This window comes from Plectropomus leopardus, chromosome 6 (assembly GCF_008729295.1).
Source record: "Plectropomus leopardus isolate mb chromosome 6, YSFRI_Pleo_2.0, whole genome shotgun sequence".
Taxonomy (NCBI): Eukaryota; Metazoa; Chordata; class Actinopteri; order Perciformes; family Serranidae; genus Plectropomus; species Plectropomus leopardus.
Genome location: NC_056468.1, coordinates 1208332 through 1226329, shown reverse-complemented (window position 1 = coordinate 1226329; position 17998 = coordinate 1208332). Strand labels below are relative to the sequence as shown.

At 40.8% G+C, this 17998-nt stretch overlaps 1 protein-coding gene across 1 annotated transcript; it reads left to right on the top strand.

Annotated features, from left to right (window-relative positions):
* The first annotated feature begins 653 nt into the window (after positions 1-653).
* nelfb (negative elongation factor complex member B) lies at positions 654-17913 on the top strand. The gene is made up of 13 exons (XM_042489026.1): positions 654-871; positions 4350-4510; positions 4598-4697; positions 6035-6265; positions 7456-7641; positions 7752-7864; positions 7952-8054; positions 11717-11812; positions 12020-12162; positions 13325-13431; positions 14119-14260; positions 14501-14609; positions 17457-17913. The coding sequence occupies exons 1-13, from the start codon at positions 770-772 to the stop codon at positions 17613-17615; spliced, it is 1752 nt and encodes a 583-aa protein (XP_042344960.1). The 5' UTR covers positions 654-769; the 3' UTR covers positions 17616-17913.
* The last annotated feature ends 85 nt before the right edge of the window (positions 17914-17998 follow it).

Genomic DNA, 17998 nt, shown 5'->3' with positions numbered 1-17998 from the left:
AGAATTATTTTCAATTTACTACATACAAGTTGTTTTTATTTATTTATTTATTTATTTATTTTTTTAGCACAGCCTGATTGGCAGCAACATTGATTGTGACACTGCCCCAAGTGAAAATAGTATGTATGTTTTCCATATACCAAATATGGTTAAAAACTGACGTTATCATGTGGAACATAGTAAAAATGACTCATTCAAGGCAAAGGCCCAGAATGACACCCAGAAATAATACATGCTTGTTTTTGTGTTTGATGGCTGTGGGATCAGACTGCAGTTTGAATGTGTTTCATTTAATGCAGGTAACCGTATGAATGTAACAGTTTTGTTTACACAGTTAAAACACGGCAAAAGTAATCAAAAAATGAAGAATGAAAAGCGTGTAAAATGAGCCCTAAGGTCTTAACACGTTTAAAGTTATTATTCATTAACAAAACACTCCTAATTAGTAACCAGTTGAAAGTTCATGATTCATACAATACGAAAAAAAATAAACGTTATACAAAAAGCCCCCAATAATAACAAAAGAAACCCCGAGTTTAATACGTCTTGTTTCTCGCAGAGCATACGCGTGGAACCATTCCGTCGCTTGTGTCTCTGACGGACTGTTTACAAAGTTGCAACACAGGAAGTTTGCAATAACAGCGGAGAGCGTAATGGCAATGTGTTGGTGTGTTGTGTAGGAAGCGGGATTCTTTTCAGCTGCAAACTCACACGGTGGAGGAGTGAAGTGACAGATTCAGTCTGAAGTCGGTGATTAAAGAGCGGCGGGATGTTCGCGGGGCTGCCGGAGCTCGGCATCTCTAACGGAGAGGACCTGAAGGAAACTCTCACCAACTGCACCGAGCCGCTGAAAGCCATCGACCAATTCCAGGTAACATCACCGCTATAAGGTGATCAACAGAATGTAGCTGCGTCATATAAAGGTATTCACTGCAGACCTGATGCGTAACGCTGTTACATGTGGAACAATTAAATTCAATTTTCAATTTCAATTCAATTCAGTTGTATTTATAAAGCCCATCACAAAACACAATTTGCTTCAGAGGGCTTTACAGCATACGACATCCCTCTGCCCGTAGACCCTCACATCGTCAAAGGAGAAACTCCCCCAAAAAAGCCCTGCAACGGGGGAAAAAATAGTAGAAACCTCAGGAAGAGCGACTAAAGAGGGATCCCTCTTCCAGGACGGACAGACGTGCATTAGATGTCTTAAATAACAGGAAGAGATGTACAGCAATAATGGAAACAATAATATATCGTATAACAATTAAAGCTGCAAGCAGCGATGAACGGGCCCTCGCCTTCTGGCAGGACGCCAACTGATGCGACCATGCCTCTCTGAGAATGGGGAGCACTCCACGCAGCAGTGAATTAGTATTTCCTCCATGCAGTGTTGAGGCTGGTGATGTCTGTTTTCTTGTTGTAGAATGGTGGCGCTATAGCCAGATATTGACATGTAGATGTCTTCAGGCTGTGACACTTTAGCAGGATGTGAAGTTTGAGACAGATTGCACCATGCAAAGTCAAATGACAGCAACTTCATGTGTTATTATGGAATATTGGAATTTGCTGCCGGCTATGGCTGACAGTCAGTGTTCACAATTAACTTTTTCATTCATCAGCCAGTTTGGCTGGAAGAAAAAAATTACTAGCCAAGCATATTTTTAGATCATATTTTAAGCATATTTTAAGATCGCGGGTATAAGCGACCGAAATGAGTTTCCTCCGTAGGGTGGCTGGGCTCTCCCTTAGAGATAGGGTGAGAAGCTCTGTCATCTGGGAGGAGCTCGGAGTAGAGCCGCTGCTTCTCCGCGTTGAGAAGAGCCAGATGAGGTGACTCGGGCATCTAATTAGGATTCTTCCCGGACGCCTCCCTGGTGAGGTGTTCAGGGCACGTCCCACCGGTAGGAGGCCCCGGGGAAGACCCAGGACACGCTGGCCTGGGAACACCTCGGGGTCCCCCGGGAAGAGCTGGACGAAGTGGCCGGGGAGAGGGAGGTCTGGGCTTCCCTGCTTAGGCTGCTGCCCCCGCGACCCGACCCCGGATAAGCGGAAGAAAATGGATGGATGGCATATTTTTTTTCCAGACAAAATAATAAATAGCCTTTTTTATCCTCACATTTACATTTATTTCAGTAAATGTAATTGTGATAATATGCAAATGGAAAGAAGAGGTCAGAGTAAAATCTGAAGTAAAAGTATTAATTATTATGAACATCTCATCACAAACAATCTCTGTGTATATATGAGTTCCCTCTGGCAAGCTGTGATCCTGTGTATCTGACTAGGGCTTTTGTTGTGAAAGGGAAGAATGGAAGAAGTGCAGCTACTGCCCTGACGCTGTCAATGCGAGAGCCAAAAAGAGTTTGCTGGGATGGTTCAAACTACGGGGCCTCTGTCTTAATATCATATAACCTTCATCAGAATGCACGCGGCGTTAGCTCCCAGCATACCGGCTGCTTGTGATAGTTTAGTGATCAGCTGATGTCTCGTGCTGAAAACAAAGCCGCAGAACGAGTAGCGCTCGAAACGGCGTGGCGCACCGCGCAGGTGACACAGAGACAGGTACAGGAGCGGCGGCACAGAGCAGCAATGCCATGTGCCCATAAAAACGCACCGGAGATTCTCAGCAGAGGTTGATACGTGACTATTTTGGCATAAATATTTACCCGCCAGTGTGGTGAATAACCTTAAAAGATTTGATCACTTTTGGTGCTCGGCGGGTGTTTATTTGGGACCCCGCCATCAGTTTTTACCATGATTTCAAGTCACCGCGATCACGCAGTTATCGTGATAGTTAAAATTTGAAAGGTATCACTAAAACTTGTGGAATGTCACTGCAGTTATCACTGGAAACCCTGCCACCTGTATCCCTGTGTATTTTAATGTGGCTTACCTTGAAAACAGGCTGCGCCACTTTGCTCTGCTGTGCACTGTGGAGTACCTCATTAAAATGATAATTAATGTTATGATAATTAGTACCTTTCAAAACACAGTTACAAAGTTCTTTACAATAAAAAAAAAATACATATAGAAACAGAGAAAATGAAATGAAGTAAGAGCCAAACACTGGAACATAGTTAAAATGGATGATAAGGTGTGAAGAATATCATAAAACTTGTCCTTAGAGCCGGTGAGTTTTCTCTGTTGCCATCAGGGCGTTGTTATGCATTACTGCATTACCTGCGAACCGCCATTCCAAATCTTTTATCCCTTGTGCAGTCAAAAAAAAATTCCTGGTCATAATTATATCTAATGTCTAACCCCACCCACAGCAGTACATTGCTGAGCTACTGGGTCAGACTCATGCCTGCTTCTCCAAACTGGGGGTGTGCCGACTGACCACAGTAGTTTGTAGGTACTGTGTGATAGATAAGTGCCTCATACAACCCTGCTTTAGAAAATCCAACCTATTCTTTAAAAACAGAATATTAGTGGTACTGAGTTAAAATAATGCATAGAATAATGTTTCTTAAAATGACTTAAGTAGCTTTTTAAAACAAGGCATAGAAATACAGCCTCTGCACATAGTTTGAAGTATTTAGAGTGTATTTTGTGTGTATTTAGTATTTTAAGTGTTGACACAATTCGGACTTTTGCAGTTTTTGGATCAGACTGTTACCGTCTTTTACACACAGCTACTCTGATTTAAGGTGTTGCTTTCTGTCTCTTGCTGTGCCTTCTCTTCATTATTGCTTATTAGTGGGATGCTTATATGATACCATCTGACATACAAATACCCCTATTTCTCTCTGCTCAGAATACTCATGTTTCTGATAAAGCATCAGATAGAAAACAATAAATGGAATAAGTAATTATTTCAAGAGAAATCGTTTTTCTCAGTGTTATTCGCATTGTTTCATGTCTCTATCAGGTAGTAGTATTGGGCTTTTGTTCTCTTAATTATCTCATCAGTCAACTTTCTACATATTAATAAAAACTACAAGCAAGAATTTATAAGAAATGGTTTGACAGGGTGTCAGCACAGGGAATAGTATTTATATGTAAGTAGTTTTATAAATCTTTAAGCTGATTCACATTGGCTATTATATATGTTTTTAACCTCCTTTCGGCTGTACTAGTTTATCTATGTTTTCATAATTTTTACGTATCTGTGTTAACCGACAAGTAATATCTAGATTATCAGGAAATAATTTCAGTCAAAATTAGCTTGAGAGACTGTATGGAGCTGTGCTTAAATAAAGGGGTGCTTGATGAAGCTTTTTTATATGCCAGTGTTTTTTTCTAAAGATTTTATTGAATTGTCAAATGTCTTGATGATATCCTGCTCTGGACGGACTTGCTACAGCTAATCCCTGATGAGTCTTTGATGTGTTACATGCCTGCAGATGGAAAATGGCATCCTGCTGCCGACCCTCCAGTCTGCTCTTCCTTTCCTCGACCTCCACGGGACGCCTCGGCTCGAGTTCCACCAGTCTGTCTTTGACGAGCTTCGAGAGAAGCTGATGGAGCGAGTGGCCATCATTGCAGAGGGCAAGGACGAGGACAGGTGGGTCATTGTTTGAAGATTTTGAGCTATGTTTTCTGAAGGAAGCGGCTTAGATGCTACTGTGCTTTTTTCCCTATTTATTAACAGATATGGAAAGCTTGAAGAGCTGCTGGAGAAGAGCTTTCCTCTCGTCAAAATGCCGTCCATCCAGCCAGTGGTGATGCAGGTGCTCAAGCATCTTCCCAAGGCGAGTGTCTGTAGGACTATTTCTCTCTGTTTCCCCCTAAAGAATGAAAAAAACAATATAGATTTGCACTGTGCTGGCATGTAATCCGCAGTGCTGGGGTCACTGACAATGATTATTGTAGCATGTAGCATGCAAGGGATATGCTCAACTTTTTATCAGTAATACTGAAAAATTCTTCAGAGGATTCGTTGATGAACAACTGTCCTGGAAAGACTACACTGAGTTGATGTGTTGTCAACTGTGTGAAATTGCTGGGAATCATCGGCTTCTCTGTTTAAGTAATCTGCTGCTTTTTTTTTTAATGAACTCCGATGTTCATTCACATCCAACAAGATGATCTCAGGACATTTAACCTCCCTATTACTGCACAACTCTCAGACAACATGCTTAGAAATACAGAGGACTGTTTCTGTGGAACACCTGTCCTCACTTTATGCAAACTTGTCATCATTATTGCTGTAGTATATGTGTGATTGTTATAACCACTTATTTGTTTGTTATATTGTCATGTCGAGTAGAGAATCACAGTCAGTATTTGAAAAGATTATAAATTCCAGAGGGCAGGTTTTTACTAGAAGTCCCTTCAGGTTTCTTAATCTCTCCAGCACAATTCTTGCTATCTTTGTTATTATTTACTTGTTTTATCACATCTTGTGTGCTTATCAATTCAAATTCAAATGTTCACATGTATTCAGTCACAGATAGTAAGGTATGTTTATAATGTAATACCTCATACAGAGTGACTGCGTGATGCAGGTTTGACCTGCAGCAGGTCTTTATCTGACTGGGTCAAAGCGATAAAGCTCAAATTATTGTGATAATATTTTAAAGCCATACATTCAAAACTCCCATATAAAAAAAAACAAGAACAGCTATCGTAACACTGTTATTGCAAATTTCATTATAAATGTGTTACCCTATTTAATAAAAGAAAGTCCACACCTGACTTCTTCTGTAAGTCCTTCTCATTTAAGAGACAGGTAAAGTTTGACTTGGATTTTTATTCTTATTTTTCATGTATGGCACAGAAAGGTGATGGAAATATTTTTGTTACATTTTTATGAACCCTAATAGTGGTAGGAGAAATACTGCTATTGAGTTGCTACTAAGTCCCTTCTTTTTGCTGCCTTTGCATTTTAACACAAAACCAAACAACAGCAGCATCATGCCGCTTCAGTGTGTGATTTTAGACAGCATGCCGGCATCGCAGACTCTACAGATGTGTGACAGGCACAACAGCATCAGGCTCAAGTGTGACTTATGACATACACAGTGGCAGTGCTTTATAAACATTAACAATGACTTAACATGTCAATAACGGATGCTCCCTCCTGCAGGTACCGGAGAAGAAACTGAAGATGGTGATGGCTGATAAGGAGCTGTACAAGGTGTGTGCTGTGGAGGTGAAACGGCAGATCTGGCAGGACAACCAGGCTCTGTTTGGGGATGAAGTGTCTCCCCTCCTAAAGCAGTACATTGTTGAGAAGGAAGCAGCTCTGTTCAGCAGCGACCTTTCCATCCTGCACAACTTCTTCAGCCCTTCTCCCAAAACACGACGCCAAGGCGAGGTGAGTCACAGTCATCTCATCACGTCTAATAAACACTAACCAAATTCTTTGAGACATCAGAATCACAATAACATTTACTGCCAAGTCGCTTTTCACCTAAAAGAAGTTAGCCTTGGTTTTTGGTGCATACAATTAACTTATTGAGAAATAAAAAAAAATAAAAGTCAAGAAACATAAATATGGAACACAAAAATTACAATAAAAATTAGAGATGCGCCCATTTATTGGCTGATAATAGCGTTGTTGACAGCTGTCAGCCTGTCGGCAAACAATATGACAGGTGTCACATCAGTTTAGCGCAGACAAAAAACAGGGCTTGAGACACACATACTGTCGTCCTGTAGACAATAGAAAACATGTTCGGGACAGAACAGAGATCTTCCCTGAGATGTCTTTGTGAGGAAAGGACACAGTAAACTCACAATCAACGTGTCAAAGGACACACCATATTGGGTCCCAGAGAATGCCTTATTGTGAACAATGAATCTGTGTTCTTTTGGAGGAGAGCGCGTTAACAACAGCCTTTAGCTTTTCGCAGCTGGTGGCTGGAACTATCTGCTGACAGAGATCACATTGAGTTCCATTATGATGTGTTTAAGCTATCTTCAGTTAAAATGAGTAAGGTCAGTGATAATGTTATCATGATGTGTTCAAATGTAATCTTGTAATATGTAGATTATGGTGAGAAACTTGAATAAATACAGTTTTTAGCAATATAAAATAGATAGTAAGGTAATTTTGAGTTGTTATATATAGTATGATAAAGAAGACTGGAGCAACTTTTTAAGCAACATTTTTTTGTTTGAGAGAAGGTTATATTAAAGTTTTTTTTATATATTTGTGTGATAGAATTTGTGCTCATTCAAAGGTAAGTGTTATGCTGTTCTAAACAGCTTTAAAACTGCTCCATAATGTTTTATAATGAAGATTTCTTTGATTCCCTGTAACAAAAGGTGGAATAATAGGCAACAACAAGACAAGCCACTGGTATTGGTACCTGCTGTTGGCCAAATTGTTATTTTCAACATTGCTCTCAGCCAATAGTTCATGTCTAATGAAAAAAGTAAAAAATACTATCAAGATTTTTACAATCTAACTGTTTTAAAAGGAGAGACATGTGGAGGTTTGTGCTGGATGTTTAAATGTTGGTGAATATCTGTGTGAGATGGTGGTGTCTTGTGTCGTTGTAGGTGGTCTTAAAGCTGACACAGATGATCGGAAAGAACGTGAAGCTATACGACATGGTGCTGCAGTTTTTACGAACACTCTTTCTGCGAACGCGAAATGTCCATTACTGCACACTGAGAGCAGAGCTGCTGATGTCTCTGCACGACCTGGACATTAGTGAGATCTGCTCTGTGGACCCCTGTCATAAGGTCAGGAAACTAACAGTGATGGTGAATAAGTTTGGTTTCACCAGCCCTAAACCTTGTATGTCCTGTGTTTGAGCTTTGGGTTACATTTCCTTCTCTGTGTGCCGGGACAGTTCACGTGGTGTTTAGACGCCTGCATCCGGGAGAAGTTTGTGGACGGCAAGCGAGCCAGAGAGCTGCAGGGCTTCCTGGATGGAGTGAAGAAAGGACAAGAGCAAGTCCTCGGGTAAGAGATGAGGGGAGCAGTAAAGTTTCTGAACAAAGCTGCTGAACTCTGATGAATGAATGAATGAATCTGCATGTCTTAATGCAGGGACCTGTCCATGATCCTGTGTGACCCATTTGCTTGTAACACCCTGGTCCTGAGTATCATGAGGAACCTGCAGGAGCTGCTGAGTCAGGATGCTTTACCCAGGGTGAGCATACTGTGCACAAGGACACAAGCAACATGATACACAATCATGCTGATGGTGTCATGGTGCTCTACCGACTGACAGCTGGGGGGGCGCTGATGAGGCAAGAAACTCAACAAGCCAGCAAAAAAAGGGAAAAAGACTACTTTGGTTTGATGATTGTGGCTTTGCAAATAGTTTATAAAGAATTATATTCATTCAACATGTTTAGAATACACACGTGTGGTTTTGTAAGTTAAGAGCCGTCCACACCAAGCACAACAACTATAACCATAACTATATCGATGTGAGCATCCACACTGATGAACGCTAACAGTCTGTAGACAGCGTTGCAGAACACGCGCTACAAACTCCATGAAAATGGATGTTGATGAGCTGTTGCTGCTGTACGCTGTGAGGAGGCTGAGGAGAAACAAACAGAAAACTAGAAGGATATGGCTTTACCAAATTCTTCAAATATGACAAGAATTGAATCAAACATTCTTTTACAAGGGTAGTTTAGATGTAGAAGTTTCATTCATTCATTGGTCTGAGTCAACATCCGTTAGCTGACATTATGGCGATGATAAAAAAGGACATCAGTATAGACAAAAGCAAGTTCAGAGACCCCAACAGTGCCAGAGAGTGTTCGCCTGCATGTCTCAGGAAAAAATGACTTGTGTCATCTGCAGCCCTATAATAGGTCATGTAGCAGTTAATAGCAGTGATTGAGTGATGATATCATGCTAAAGGTTGTTCCTAAATCCTAAATGAAAGAGAGAATCTGCAGTAATGCGTTCTTGAAACTTTATTTTGTAGGAAAACGCCTGTGAAATATACTTATAACACCCAAACTGAACACTGTAAATTCAGAGGATTTGGATCTAAATTAAAAGTTTGCTATGTAGCCTATTAATCGTCATATTTATTGTAGGTGATGTTTTTTAATCAACATTCTGGACTTTTTTTCTCTCCTTTCCTTCTGCTGACAGTAGTCAACAGCACCACCTACTGGCCAGAATCTGCTATAGTCAGGGTGACAAATCAATTAACGATGATTTAATTCACAGGAATAAAAACAAAAAGAAAACCAAACCGTAAAATAGTCCACAGCTTCATACATCTTTTTCAATATCAAAACAGACATTTTGTGCACCAAATAAGATGTTTGGATCTATGTTGATGCAACGTCTAAATAAGACGGATTCTGATTGGCTGTTAGTTTTTCTGTCATACATGAAATTGCTCAAGGAGTGATCCACATGATATTGTTCACCTCTTTGGTTGTCCTTATAGTTGTAGTGTGGACTTCATCATCCCCTTGAGTTGAAATTTATTTTAAAACTCTTTTTATAGTTGTAGATATGGTTCTTGGTGTGGAAAGCCCATACCACTGAATGTAAACACAAGTGTTAGTTTTCAAGAAAACTCTAGAGCGCATATGTAAAGATTAAACATGAATAGTGATGAAATGATCGAACAGTGTCACTATAAAAACAACACTAGTGAAAAAAACGCAGCCAACAATGAAGACTCGTTTGGTTGTGTAAAACTAGTGTTCATTCACCTGAAATCAAACCTGATTTGATCTGTGTGCTCATTATATAATTTTGTAGGGCTGGGTTAAAAAAATCGATTTTATTGATTTGAATCGATTTTCCTTTAAACGGCCCGATATCAATTCATACAAACCAAAAATTGATCTTTTAATGTAACTGTTTTCTACCATGGATGTATGGTACTGGCGGTAGCAGCCGTAGCAGCTATGGATGTATAATAGTTCATCCCCGGGATGAATTTCCAACATTTTCCCCTCCTCCTCACCACCACCACCAGGTCCTTCAGCCTGACTCTGCAGAGTCGCAGAGTCAGGTTCACTCTGACCCCGGCCTGGCCTCAGGGACCCCTGCCTCAATTCCAGCCCACCATGGGGGTCTCATCTCACCCCCAGAACCAGCCGTGGCTACCATAAGAGAGTCAAAGTTACTACCGCACTTTACCCGCGACTGCATTGAGGGACCTCTGCCCGCCCTGTGTACCCCCCCAGCCAGGCCAGGTCAACCTGGGCCGGGCCTCCGGGACCCCCCACCCTTATAGCATGTGAGTGAAAACAATCAGAGTGCTCTAACGCAGTTGTCATTCACTGCTCGTGAACTCCAGCCAGACTGTCAAACTTGGCATTGATGATCAAATATAAATCAAGATTCTGAAATAGGCGATGCAGGAACAGAATCTTGATTCATATTTGATCAGCACTTCTTAGTTTTGCTGTTTGGCTGCAGTTTCAATGATTGACATGATTGACAACTGCTATGGAGACTCCTCGGCTCTGATTGGCTGTTGCTGACAATGCCACGGTCTGATTCTAGCAAATGCCACCATGCTGCTATTCAGCAGTCATTTTGGTTCGACTCAGCCCGTCGACCCAGCTCTGCAGAGATTATCATCTCCATTCCAACAGGACTACCTGCTTCAAGGTGTGTCTGTAACTGATGATGGCTTGTTAGAGGGATGGTGTTTAAAAGCAGCGGGTGTAAGTCCCCAGTTCTTTGTGTGTGTGTGTTTTTCCATCACACAGCAGGCAGGTAAAGAAGTTCACCTGTTGGAGGTGAGCTGTTTGCAGTAACATCCTGCTGTCTGCAGCTCTTCATTTTACATCCCACTGAGGCTGTTTCTGCTTTTGCTGTCTTCCCTGCTGCATTAGGAGACTTATTTTTTTATTAAAGAGCAGCTAAAAGTTCAATCAATCTGTGAAACAGAAGTGAAACACAATTCATCTCCCATAGTTTCTTCACAATAAAAATCCCTCGTTATTTTTTATGTAAAGGCTTTTATTGTGAAGTTGCAAAGTAAGGAAATCTGTTTTCGACAGTTACCTAGCAGACTCCTGTATGGCTGAAAGCTAACATGAAACAGTAAAATAAAGCAGAGCTCTAAAGTCCAAACAGGACGCAGGAGATGAACTGAACTCCAAACCACAGAGATTCAGTCCGAAGCTACAGAGAGACGGAGACCTGAACACAGAGACTTTAGAAAACGCCTTCCTCTATGCTCTCCTGCAAAAACAAAGGTGAGAGGAGTCTCACATCACACAGGCTCATTTCAGGGGGAGAAGGGGGCCGCCAGGAGTTGGCTGCGGACTGCAAGACATCACTGCTACCCGCTTGACTGTGGGCGTTTGTACTTTTGGACCCACTCTGGAGAAGGTCCATCTCATGCGTGGCTTGGCGTGGCACAGCACGTCTAAACTGATGATGGAAATGCAAATCAGTGCAGCCAAAAAGTGACTATGGAAAAATGGTATTAGAGGCAGCAGGAAGAGGAGGAGGAACAACTGTCTCATTGAATTCTTTCACGATATTGTGACAGTTTAAGTAAATTTAACACTAAGTTTTTTTTTATAAGTTACTAACCATAAATTTTAAAGCATCAAAATTGTAGTTTCATGTGTGTGTGCCATCAGACAGCATGCAATAATTTGTTTTCTCTCTGCATGTTTCCATCTCTCTTGTTTAAATTGTGTATTTTACGTCCAAAAGACTGTTGTATGACACCAAGGCCATTTCAATTTGCGTTAATGGATGAAGAGTTTTTCCACCTCAGTAAATGTGTTTTCACAGTGTGTTTTCCCTCACACAGTCTCTTTAATCACCAGAGGGTCAGCTTGTGTCTATGTTTGTTAACAGGACAGTCCAGACCTGATGCTGCTGCTGAGGATGCTGTCTCTGGGTCAGGGAGCGTGGGACATGATTGACAGCCAGGTGTTTAAAGAGCCTCGTTTGGTAAGTACAGTGTACACCTCAGATGTGTCTGTGCATCACCTCATAAAATCACATTAAGGCTAAGCCAATCTGTGTGTTTATAGCTTCTCTTTTTTTGTAGCCTGCTCTGGTTACAGACCAAACGAAGGTCATTGCATTAAAGCCCAGTGAAATAAACGGACTGTCAGCTGTTGACGTTAAGTTGTCTTGGTGTGTGCTGACTGTCAGGATTTGGAGGTGGTGACCCGCTTCCTGCCTGCCATGATGTCAGTAGTTGTTGATGATCACACGTTCATCGTGGAACAGAAGCTTCCCAGTGAAGAGAAGAGTTCGTTAACATACCCCACCACCCTGCCTGATGCCTTCAACAGGTAAATACAGCCCGAGGACACAGGGGGACATCATTTGGCATCACCTCATAGGAAGGTTTTTTGTCAGCAGCAGTATCTCAGAGTTTCCTTTACCAGGCCTGTGTGAAAAGGTGAGAAAAGAGGGTTAGCAGGAAAACAACATTTAACCTCGACGTCTTCCACTGAAGTCAGTCAGTCTGGATAGATCACTACATCCTCAGTCTCTTATTTTTTATGGGGATTTGCAGGCTGTTAATTAGGATAAACTCGCACACACTTTCAACATACGAGCACAATGAAAGACAATTCTGGGGTTTGAGAATATGTCATGAATCAGACCTAGACTTTTCTTAAAGGGATAAGTCACGCAGAAATATAAATTCAGTCATTATCTACTCACCCTAAGCTGATGGAAAGTCAGGTGAGGTTTTATAGTTCACAAAACAGTGCCAGAAGTTCACGGGGACAAGGCGTTGCACTCATCTCCCAAACAAACCAGCAAATGGTGACCGGCATTCAAACGTGGAAAAAAAAAAACGTAATAAAACCACAAAATATCTCCATACTGCTCAGCAGAATTAATGCAAGTGTCTCGAGCCCCAACGTGCCAAGTTATTTTAAAAAACATCACTGCAAGCTCTCGTTGGTCATGTGTGAGTGCGCAACATGAACACGGCTCCCACATGAGGAGCTACAAGCAGCAACAAGACTCAAAACATGACATGCTGACAGCCAGAAAGGACCCCTGTGAGACTACTCCTCTGAGTCACAGCAAAACTGTGAGACAGCCCAAAGGTCGTTAGATAAGCAGCGTTAAAAAATATCTGGAATAGAAACTACCACTTACTGGAAATTCAAGGCCCTCTTTGTAATGCTCTTTCAGTCAAAGATGTTTGTCTTTTTCTGTCGTGTCTGATGTACACATGACATCTATTGCACGTCTGTCCATCCTAGAAGGGGGTCCCTCTTCAGTCGTTCTTCCTGAGGTTTCAACCTTTTTTTTACCAGTATAAGTGTTTTTTGGGGGACTTTTTTCTTAGCCAGTGTGAGGTTCTAAGGACAGAGGGATTTCTTATGCTTTAAAGCCCTCTGAGGGAAACTGTGATTTGTGATCATTCTCTTTATAAATAAAACTTGACTTGATGTCCTCAGTATTGTGACAGTGTGTGTTGCTCGCTGTCAGGTACCTGCAGGAGAACAGAGTGGCCTGTGAAATGGGTCTTTACTACGTCCTTCACATCGCCAAACTGAGGAACAAGAATGCCTTACAGAGGTTACTCCCCCTCCTCGGTGAGTATCATTCTGCTGCTTTGAGTGTCTTTTGAGTATCTAAAGCCACAGCCTTTTAAAGGTTGCAACCATAATGCAGAAGCAGAAAGATCATTTTTTCCCTGACATTTAATTTGGTTAACCAGAGCATTCTGATGTGGGAGTTTCTATTATTTTTCTTGAACTTTTAAAACCTGGATCGACATCACTTTTCAATACTATATCTGGGGAAAAGAGAAAAAAAAAGCTAGGGAAAAACTCTGTCTATCATAATGACATTTAAAATTACATTGCCATGGTACAAAAGTTTAATTCCTTTTTCCATGTAATTTCTGTGGGGGTTTTTTTTGTTTGTTTTTTTTTACCTTTTTCCTTTTTTCCCCTTCTAATTTTTGGTTAAATTATTCTTTCTCCCATGTTTTTGAAAGAAATGAAGCCAAAGTGCACTGATTTCAAAGGGTTAATTGATTTTCATGTTTGTGCCAGTTCTCAGTTGAATTGTGTTTTTAGTTAATTTTAAAGATTGACATTTGATTCGGTGTGTAATTGTGAGAGAAAGGCTCTGACACTGTTTAGGTTAGCAGTTTGGATCATTGTGTGTGCAGTAAATGACACCAGCAGAGTCAGCTGTACAAAGAATCCATCCATGTAAAGGGGGAACTTAATGACTTTTCAAAATAAGAGTTAGCTCTGTACTATTTCCCACAGTGGAGACCTACAATGACATGGCCTTTGGTGATATCTTCCTGCACCTGCTGACGGGACATCTCACCCTTCTCTCTGATGAGTTTGGATCCGAGGACTTTTGTTCTGTTGTTTTCGATGGCTTCCTTCTTACATCTTACTCCAGGTGGGCTGACTCTTACTAACTGCATGCCCAGAGATTCTAGTGTAGAGAGTTCATGTATTTAGAGTGCATTGTCAGCATGACACACAGTGGACTGAGACAGCACTGAGCAGGCTGAGCTGTTTTTTTGACCTAATAATGCTAAATGACATCACAGCTCCTCTGGACCCTGCAACATTATTCTTATTTCAGTGGACTCAAAACCTTCCTGACAGAATTGGTTTCTATCTGATTGTTTCCCAGTAAAGAGAACGTCCACAGACACACCCTCCGGATGTTGCTGCATCTCCACCACAAAGTGCTGCCATCATACATGGAAACCTTGATGAAAACTCTTGAACCTCCAAAACAGGTTGGCTTCATATCTACATTAAGCTTGTGCTTTGATATTGACCGGGGTTGTAGTGACGTGTAGAACCAGGAAGAGGTCTCCCTAACCCACAGCTCCACAGAGACCGGGCATTTTCAAACACCTCATACACGAAACAACAAAATGTGAGTCTCAGCTGCATTTGAACTGAATGTTTCAGTCCAGTGGAGTCAGGGTGACTTGTTTTTATGTCTGAGATTTTTCTCCCCCAAGCCCATCAAAAATTGCAGCCCCAGTAACCCTCTGTTTCCTGGTGAACTCACTGTTTCTGTGGGGATTTGTATCCAGTTCAGAGGGACACTTTGACTTTAAAAGTGTCATTTTGGAAGTGTGTCTGAGATTTTCTACATCCAGCTGTATTTCTTCTTACTGACATCTATGTGTACAATATGGCTGAAGAAGTGGAAAGGGATTTTAATACCCTGATAGATCACTGCGTAATATCATTCAAGTCAGACAATGAAGGAAAAAGCAACAGTGCTGCCAAAGAGGTTCAGCTTGGTGGCTGTGCTGCCTTGCAGCGACCTCAAGGTTTGTGTACAGACTCAATCAATCAACAAGACTTTATTTGTATAGCACTTTTCATACAAGCAAAACTGCAATTAAGTGCTTAATACTATAAAACCAGTGCTACTATTATTGAGGAAAAAGATAAAAATACATTAATAATGGCAAAGTGCAAAAAAGTGAACCCGGAGAGAGGAGGGGGGGGTCACAACCATAACTCTCAATCAATTATTTCACTGACGTTATCACAGATATTTTATCTTTCATTTAGTTTAGTAGTAAATGTAGTAATTTTTCTATTCAGTCAAGTAATTCAAGTGTACATGGCATACAGAAGTTAGCATCACCCTGGTTCCCTCATCAAAAAGCCTATGAGATTTTTCCATTGGATTTTGGATTATTGTAGAAAAAAAGCTCTGTGGAAAACAGGCGTTTATAATACTTACACCTTTTGTTCAGCAAGATAATCTTCACAAATAAACACCACTTTCAGGATTTTTGAAGCTTAAATGTGATCACCAGATGTGAAATGCTAATGTTAGGCTATAAACTCATTACACCACGCTCACAAGAATTAACAGCCCTACCACCAAGAGGCTGTAAAGCCGTGTTTGCTGCGGTTTGGCGTAGAGGTGGGCAATATATGGAATATACTCCAGGCATTGCAGCTTGTTCCGTGTGCGATATATAAAATGACTAGATCAGGTATACCAGTATACCAACATCAGGTATAAATTGTCATATCATTTTTATAAGCCACCAGAGTTTGGGTTCCCTCACTCTGTCCTCCAGCTCTCTCTCTATCATACACACACACACAAAGGAATGTGTGAGTGAATATCATCAGTTTTGATGGTGCTGTGCTAACAGTCTAACTTAATGAGTGGTAGCAGCAGTAGTGTGAGCAGGTGAAACTTTGTGTTTTTCTATCTGCAGAGCTCTGATCATGACTATTTAGTCACATTTTGTGACCATGGAGCACGTGTGACTTTGGAATCTTAAGATATTTGAACTGGAGAGCTTTTAGTTTGTTTTCAGCTTGCAGTGGATGAATCCTCATTCTGTGGAAAAAAACTGTCTGCTAATGTTTACATTCAACTTTTGATGGAACAGAAGCTTCAAGTCCACAGCAAAAACATCAACACTTCCTGTCTAAGATGAGCCAGATCCTTCAAAATAAAAACTCCATGTGTCCACTCTGATTTATTTAATTATAACAATACTGTCATTATAAAAGTACTTTATTTAACTTCCTTATAATTGTATTTTATTAAATGTTATTATAACATTAGTGAATTCAACTTTATTTGACAGTAGGTACTTGATTTGATTTAAGTGTAACTGTCATTTATTCAATAACTTTGTATTTTAATGGGTAATATTAGTTTAAAGGACATTACAAATTATCAAGATATATATTGTGTATCGCACTATAATGCAATATTATTTTAAAGCCATATTGCCCAACCCTAGTTTGGCGTGATGATGTGCTTTAGTCTAATTTAGCCACTTGTTAGCACATGCCCTTTTAAAGACACACACAGGCTTCAAAGTTCACAGTGGTATATTTACTGATGTATTTTATCGTAGAACAACATATGAAAGTCTCTTTAACTTGTGTTAACCACAGACCTTATTTCAGGCTGTTAAGCAAAAAGACATTCAACAAATGGGGTTTTAGGACTCATTCCCAAGGTTCTCTATTTACATACAGATTGGGCTGCAATATTAATAATGATACAGTATTGATGCATATCATGAAATGAAAAATATTTACAAAATGAACTGTGCTCCCTTAATACTCCTTCATCTGTGTAAAACAAAAACCTTTAAGCTGTCCTGCTTGTGTGTTCATGTTTATTTACTCCATCAAAAAGAAAAAAACATATTTTCATTGAATTAAGATGTTTCTTTTCATAACACTGCTTCACATTGACTAAATATACATTCAGTCCATGGTCAGGACCATTTGAAATGAAGTATGAAAGTATGCTGCTTTTCTGTGTAAACGGGAAATGCGCTGTTAGTTCCTCCTCTTTTCAGGATCTTTGATTTCTAGCATTTAATTACAACATGGTAAGGGGAAATGGTGTGTTCCCAGAGGCATCCCAAACATGAGTTAAAGTTCAGATATCAGCACAGGATCTCACACTAACACATATATGATGGATCCAGTTTATCAGTTCAGTGTCACACTGCAGCTTTAACACGGAGTAGATGGAAGTATGGGAGGGAGGACTAGCCACACATGTCATGTTTGGAGTGTTTTTTCTGTATTGTCTGTCCTGACCGTGTGTGTGATGCTGTGCCTGTTGACCACAGAGCAGCGAGCCGGTGAAGGAGCTGTACACCCAGCTAACGGAGAAGTTGGACGCCCAGAAGAAGAGTCCCCCGCCACCAGATGAAACTCCATCTCTGGATCTGGGGCTGCACCCGGTGACTGTCTCCACCACCGCCTCCACCCCAACCACGCCTCTATGAGCTCCAGCAGAAATTACTGACTAAAGACAGCCACCAGCTGGCTCGTACATTTTCAAAAAGACTGAGCTTTTTACATTGTTATTTGTTCTATGATTTTTTCATGGAGGTTTATTTTCTTTAGATGTTTGTGTCTGAGTGGGTAGTCCAGGAGCCATCTGCTTGTCATTGCAGGGGGTTTTCTAAAGTTGTGCATTGTTGTCAGAACATACAGTATTTTCATATGTAATTAGACTATCAGTGTGTTACACTTGATTTGTGTCAGTAGTGCGACACCTGTAAATAAATGACGATTTAGCTATGCAAAGTCTTGTTATTGTGTTCAGGCAAAGTCATGAGATGCAACACCTCTGAGCACATTCAGCCATTTTATGAGAAACACCCGA